The sequence below is a fragment of the Podarcis raffonei genome, chromosome Z, assembly GCF_027172205.1.
Source record: "Podarcis raffonei isolate rPodRaf1 chromosome Z, rPodRaf1.pri, whole genome shotgun sequence".
Classification (NCBI taxonomy): Eukaryota; Metazoa; Chordata; class Lepidosauria; order Squamata; family Lacertidae; genus Podarcis; species Podarcis raffonei.
Window position 1 is genome coordinate 25,700,414 of NC_070621.1, and position 7,447 is coordinate 25,707,860.

General features: G+C 43.2%; 1 protein-coding gene across 1 annotated transcript in view; it reads left to right on the top strand.

Annotated features, from left to right (window-relative positions):
• CHRDL1 (chordin like 1) overlaps positions 1-7,124 on the top strand; it is a 48,928-nt gene extending 41,804 nt beyond the window's left edge. The window contains exon 12 of the mRNA XM_053373840.1: positions 4,072-7,124. Coding sequence (XP_053229815.1) covers positions 4,072-4,202 — 131 coding nt within the window. The 3' untranslated portion in view covers positions 4,203-7,124. The remainder of the gene's footprint in view (positions 1-4,071) is intronic.
• The last annotated feature ends 323 nt before the right edge of the window (positions 7,125-7,447 follow it).

Consider the following 7,447-nt stretch of genomic DNA (forward strand, 5'->3'; position numbering starts at 1 on the left):
TTCTTTGATTTTTCACAAAAACTTGGTTGTGAAGAAATACGTTCTCCAACGCACACATACACACACACACACACACACACACACACACTCCATACGCAGAGCCTAGACCTTTATGTCTTCAGTCTGTCCCACTGGTCTCAATGTGTGCATAGGGTTGCATCCTCAATTTACTAATTGGGTTAATTGTACCATTGTCTCTGAGACGTTTGGATCTGATCATTTTGGAACATAAAGCAAAATGATTGTGATAGACGTTTATATAAGGTTGCCATATTTCAAAAAGTGAAAATCTGGACGTATGGCAGCCCTCATTTATAAAATTATGCATGGCATGAAGAAAGTGGCTAGAGAAATGTTTTTCTCCCTGTGTTGTTACACTAGAACTTGTGGACTTCCAATGAAGCCAAATGTTGGGAAATTCAGGAATGACAAAAGCAAGTACTTCTCCACGTAGCACATAGCTGAACTATGGAACTCGCTTCCACAGGAAGAAGTGATGGCCACCATCTTGGATGATTTTTTTAAAAAAGGATTAGCCAAATTCATGGAGGAGAAGGTTATCAATGGCTACTGGCCGTAATGTAGATTCCATACTTGAAGGCAGTAATGTGTCTGAATACCAGTTGCTGGAAATCACAGCAGGGGAGGGTGCTCTTGTGCTTGAATCCTGATTGCATGCTTCGCTGGTCACTGTGAGAACAGGATGATGGGTCATTGAGGAGATCCAGCAGGCTCTTCTTGTGTGCTTATATGAATTAGCACATCAAGCAAATTAACTTCGCTTGCCAATGTCTCGATAAAGGGTGCTTCCACATTGTCACTATTTTGTGGGCGAAATTTAAGCACGTATCAGAACTTTAGATTTCCACAGTTAAAGGTTTTGTTACCCTAGCGAAACAAAGCCCTTTTAAAAAAAAAGAATCTGACTTTTTGCAGTTTAGAAAGTGAGACAGAAATGCATTAGAAAGTGTGGAGTGAACAAATAATAGGAAGACCTATAAACACCCTCCGAGCAAGTCAGGATGTCCTTTGTCATATATTCACAAGGCAAACAAATCAGAATGAGTGCTCAGTCTAGATGAGATATAATCTAACTTCCACAGAAGCTTCCTGCAAGCAAATCAGGATGGGTGCCAGTGCCGGATTTATGTATGGGCTACGTAGGCTTAGGGGGTGTGGGTGGCACTGTGGGTTAAACCACAGAGCCTAGGACTTGCCGATCAGAAGGTCGGCGGTTCGAATCCCCGCGACTGGGTGAGCTCCCATTCCTTGGTCCCTGCTCCTGCCAACCTAGCAGTTCGAAAGCACGTCAAAGTGCAAGTAGATAAATAGGTACCGCTCTGGCAGGAAGGTAAACAGTGTTTCCGTGCACTGCTCTGGTTCACCAGAAGCAGCTTAGTCATGCTGGCCACATGACCCGGAAGCTGTACGCCAGCTCCCTTGGCCAATAAAGCGAGATGAGTGCCACAACCCCAGAGTCGGCCACAACTGGACCTAATGGTCAGGGGTCCCTTTACCTTTAAGTAGGCTGAAGCCTAGGGCCTCTAAATCTAGGGGGCCTCCCCAGCCCACCCACCCCCCAGCAGGCAGTTTCCCCTCTCCCAAAATTGCAAACTTCATGTGAGGGCAGGGCAGCTCAGGCCCAGCAACTATGAGACTCAGGGCCAGCCAGTAGGGCCCTATTTTTTGACCCATGTGCTAGGTCATTTTCACAAGGTCAGCAAAGCCCTTCAGAAATCAGACCTGTTATTGAGTTCTTGTGCAAGTTTGTACAGTTCACTTCTGGATTTTTTAAGGAAAACTAGAGAAGATTTTGATGAGCTTGAGAAACAAGCAAAAGCCACCTTGCCAAATGTTAACTACAAAACAAGGAGACAAAGAGTAAGGGAACGGTAAAGAAATGACAGAAGTGCACCTGGTGCCTTAGATGCACTTTCTTCAAGAGATAAGTTTAGGATAAAATCCTTAATTCCTACATTAGATGCACTTGAAGCCATTTTAAAAAGAAGAAGTACTGTGTACAGTGATGTTGCACAATTGTTTTCCATTCTTGCTAATCTGACAGCATCTAAGCAAGAAATTCAGCAAGGTGTTGAACTGTTGATGGAAGCATACCCAGAAGAGGAGTTTTTCAAGACTTAAATGGATTAAAAATGAATTAAGGGCCACAATGTCTCAAGAGAGGTTGTCTGCACTGAGCATTCTGTACACTGAAAGTGACAAACTTATACAAACAAATTTTGATGAAGTTTTGGATGATTTTGCTATAAGGAAGGCTAGGGGGGGAACATTTTTAGTCTTACTGTATTTGATGGTTGTAGTTTACTTCTTAATATGTATTTTAAAACTGACTGTTTAATGACAACATAAAGTAGATTCTAAAAGTGCCACATTGTCAGGTAACTATGATCATATTATTTACACTTCCCAGGCAATAACATTTGTAAACTCAATGTGTGTTCTTTTTAAGAATAACATTACAACTTCATTTTTCTAAAAATTAATGCTTATTCCACAAAAGGTTTACAAAGTTCAGTTATTGCAAATGTTTTTCAGTGTCAATTTTAACATTTATGCATTTTTTAAAAATCACTATGGTATTAAACAATAATATCTTATCTCCTTTAGAGGAGAAATTGTGAATTGCAGAATTTTAAATACCCACCATCATCCTTGGCTTCACTCAATTTTGTTTATAAAACTTCCATTTCTTCTAGTCGTGAGGGTGGGGGAGGGGCCTCACAAGTGGAGTAGCCTAGGGCCTCTCTTCATCTAAATCCAGCCCTGATGGGTGCTCAATAAACAGGTTGTCTAGAGAAGCCCACAATCTGACCATACCAAGAAAAATTCCAAGGCAGCAACTTTCGAAAATATTCTGATCTTTATTTCATTTGTGTGAATCAAAGGGCTGTTTACATGATCAGTGGTACTAGACAAACAATCCCTTGATTCTTTTCAGCCTCTGATTTGTTTACATGTACGTGGAGTGAGTCAAAAGCTGAAGCCTACTGAAAGTCAAGAATGACTGGCAAAATTAAGCCTTCTTAACTGATCTCTTCCAGGAATTTCTGATATGTAGCAAGTGGGTGGGATACACAGTTCCCTAGAGCCAAATTGTAATCTGATCAGAGATAGTCAGCAAGAGCTAGAACACCCTAGAATTCCTTGTCTGTGCTGCCAGATGCCTTTGCTCTCAAATTGCAATCTCTGGATTTTTTTTGCTGTGTAAAGAAGACCTTGGAGGTATCCAAATAGATTCCACTGAATGAGCATGATACAAAAGGGAAAGCACCTGCCTCTGCCTATGCATTGCTTTCTATGTTTCCACAGTTAGTTGCAGGAAAGAACAAATAGCAAACAGGATTTTCTCTGTTTTCTGTCTGTAGCCGTTGTTAGTGCCTTGGAAGCCCACAAGAGATTTTATTCAAGTGCTTCCCAATAATGCCTAGTTTGACATCAAGGCCACAGCAAAGAGTAGCAAAGTAGGCATGTAAAGCTTACCATTGCACGTACATCTCTCAGTCACTCTGCACTTCACGGTTCTAGAGTTGATGTTAGGCAACTGAATGGATGGACTGACTCTTTAAAGCCTTGTGGTTTGAGTCAATATGTAGTTCTTTCATTGGTATTATGTCTACAACAAAATGTTGCCGTGTGTTTCCTCACCTCTTAGCAGAAGTGCTGCTATTCAAGCTTCCAGACAGGCAGCCATGTCCTCCTCCAATGATAACTATAGGTCACATCAACACCGTACATTTCAAGCACATGGCTTCTCCCTAAGAAGCCCAGAAACTGTAGTTTGTTAAGGGCACTGGGAACTGCAGCTCTGCACGGGGCAAACTACAGTTTCCATGATCTTTTAGGGAACTGTGCGATGCTAATGTAAACCAGTGAGACCCAAATGTCTTTGGGATAAAAATGCTCCTAGGAAAGACATGAACGTATAGAGGCTCTTGCCATCAACCTTCTGGGGTTCGGATGTGCTTCCACATGATAAAAAGCTTCTCTGTGCTGTGATATATTTGGTGCCCCTGCTTTGAAGTGAAATATTTGTTTGTGTTTTTGTTTTAGGCCAGTGGAAAATATTCAGTGAGGGAGAAGCTCAGATAAGCCAAATGTGTGAAGCTCGGGTGTGCAGGACAGAGCTGGAAGATTTGGTAAAGGTTTTGTACCTGGAGAAGTCAGAGAAGGACCACTGCTAAGAGAGAAACGCCAGAAAGCCGATGAAGGCATGGATCTGCAGCTGGACTGCGGGCTTAATCTGCTTCTCCTAAAAGCCCTAAAAGCCAAACTTATAATGCAAGTCAATATTCATCTCATGCCCAATGTAACCTGCTCCTTCATGTAGATCTGTCTCAGGCTTTTCAGTATCTCTCCGGAAGACTTAGGAGGCTGTGTTACTGGCAGGAGACAACGGGAGGGTTTAGCTTCATGTAAAGGGTCGTGGCTTTACTGGTTTGGGAAAAATAATAATTAGATCCGGCAAGCTTAATGATCAAGGAAAAGGCCTAACAACAAAAATGAAAATGTTCTATATGCAGATCTGGAAATGACTCTGACAGCAGTATTGGAGAGCTTGGAATATAAAGTGAGATTTCAGACTAACAGGTACCATGGCTTTTGACACAGTGCCTCTGGGGCTAATGACACATTACATGTTAAAATGTACAATACTGCCTTGATGCAGGTCTTGTTTTGTTTTAAGAGCATAGCAGCTTCAAGAGTAGGGGCAGGCAGGCAGGCAGGCAGGAAAGGTGCTTATCCCTCATAAACACAGATGTGGAAAACAACCCCCTGCCCAGGTGGAGTAGCTTGGAGAAATGATTTTAGTCATCATCATCATCATCATCATCATCATAAAAAGGGCTGGTGATGAAAGGATTAAGCCAGATGCAGGGAACATTTTTCAGCTGAAGGGTCACATTTCCACATGCGCAACCTGCCAGGGGTGGATGTGGCGATGGATGTGACTCTTACCTTTACAGAGTAGGCTCCAGTCCAGCCATGCTGCTTTCTGGGCGTGCATCTCTCTATCCAAGCAATCCAGGGATATTTTTACAGTTCATGGGACAGGCAGGGTGATGGGATTGTGGCTGGAGGAGAGTTCCAAGGGGCAGACAGAGAGGCAGAGGCAGGGCATAATTTGCCTCTGACCTCAGTTTAAGCACTCCCTGTCCATTCCCCTGCTTCTCCACTCTTAACCTTGCTTTCCGAAAACTGGCATCAGGGTGTTGTTGCGTGCATGAGCATGTAATGCATAGTTTTCCTGTTAACTGTTGAAATAGCAGACATTAGCACAAATTACTCTATTTTTCTACTAATTTGAGGGAAAGGCTCCTTTTTAAATCATTTTCACTCATTTCCAACTCGGTATAGGTAGCTCAAAGCTGTTTTCTTGTGGTCCCTTTTAGCATGCATCTTGGCCGCTAAGCAGCCTTAATGAAGTCATAATCCCTGGAGCACATGAAGAACTTTAAACTGCTTATGATGTCCTGCAGGGATGGAGAAGAGGAGAAAAAGAAATATGCATTTTGAGAATGATTTTTTAAGAGTAAATAGTAGGCCAGGGGGCCCAATCCTATGCATTGAGTAGCTGGGAAATGAAGAGTTGCAGCTCCTTTACATGCATACTTCTGCTATTTAGTCTTTAAAAAATACATTCACACAATGTAATCACACAGTTAAGGGACCTTCCAATCATACCTTCAGCTGCTGTTTTTCCAGATTTTTCTACGTGTTTCCACATGGCATCATTGTCATTCCATTGCTATTCTGCAACATTGCAGTCCTCAAGACTACCTTTTCTTCCGTCACAAAATATCCAGCATTTGTGGAATTTCTGGAACAGTTCTGCAAGATCTGCGTTGTGAGGAAGGTGTCATGCAATTTCCCAATTTCTTTTTTGGGGGGAGGGGTGAGTTTCAGCAGTTTCTGTTTCCCATATTTTCCCTATCCTTTTTGATAGAGTGACACTAGAGGCTAGCTCAGTCAGAAGCAGTGAACTCAAGTAGTTCCTGCTGCCTATGCTCCTAAATTCCCATAGAGTCAGAATTCCAAGTGTTATATACCTACATGCACATGCACACAGACACCCCAGCTGCAAAAAGCCTATCAGTAACTTGTGTTTGTGCTCATAATTCTGAGATTTACTGGTTGGTGGAACAAGAGAATGGAAGAGGTGTGGCTACAGGCACAGAACTTTTCTCAATGTGAAAATATGATACCACTCTCCAAAGAACAATGACAAGTGACCAATGGGGTGGGCAGTCTGCTACAATTTCACTCCAGAAAACAAGAAGTAACAGTACCTATAGTGCTGTAAACAGTAGGTCTGGAAGAGCCTCCAGTTTGGCCTGGGGAAGGAAGTATCATTTCTTGCCAAAACTGCAGCCCACATTCCCACTGATCCTTTCAACTATACCAGTTCCTGCTTCATGCATTAAGCTATGCTAATGGCTTCACTGCTATATCATTTGCACCTGGCTTTCTAAGCAACCTCCCTGCCATCAGCTTCTGTCCATTGTTTCACACCATGTAAAACGGAAGGTAGGAGCTGATCAATATTTTAGTTATGATTCATTTCAGGAAGGTAGCGCTCACCAAAACTGGCAAATGACACAGCAAGGAAGGGGCCTTACCTTAGTGGTAGAACTCACACTTTATTCCAGGTTTAGTCCCTGGGTTCACTCTCCAGGTAAGCCTGGACTGGGTGGGACTCCTGCTTGAATCAGTGGAGAGTCATTGCCAGTCAGTAGTGCAGATCAGGGATAGCCAACGTGGAGCCCACCGGATGCTATTGGACTGCAGCTCCTATCAGCCCTCAACTTCCATGGCCTATGGTCAGGAATGTGGAAGCTGTGGTCCAGCAACCTGGAGGGCACCATGTTGTCTTGTCCCTGTTGTAGAGGATACTGAACTTGATGGTTTGACTCAGCAGAAGGCACCTTCCTGCATCACAGTAAAGTTACGGCAACAGCTGGTGCACATTTGAAGTCTGCTGTGTGGGCTCTCATAGCCAAAGGCCTACTTTGTCAGGTGCAATGCTGGAGTTGTATCCAACACCCCACTTCCCTTTCCTCTGCTTCTCCCCATACACACACAAAGGCTGTTCCAGAGGACCCCCCCCCCAAAAAAAAAACACACACACACCATCTGGAACAGATTTTGCATGAGGGGGTTGTAGCAGGGAGGGGAAGTTATGTTGTGCAAGTGGGAGTTGTTTTGCAAACAGAAGAGAAGCGTTGGATTTAGTCCCACCACAGCCAGAGTGGTCTACAAAGTGATTCTTCCCAGACATGGAAGTATAATCTGAAGCATCAAGCACCTCTCTCAGTGGAAACTGAATGAGCACTTAGGCCTAATTATTAGCAGATAAGGTGTGGTATACCTATTTCTGGAGTATACCACTGTGAGGTGGGAAGTTCATGGAAAGTGTACAGTACTTATT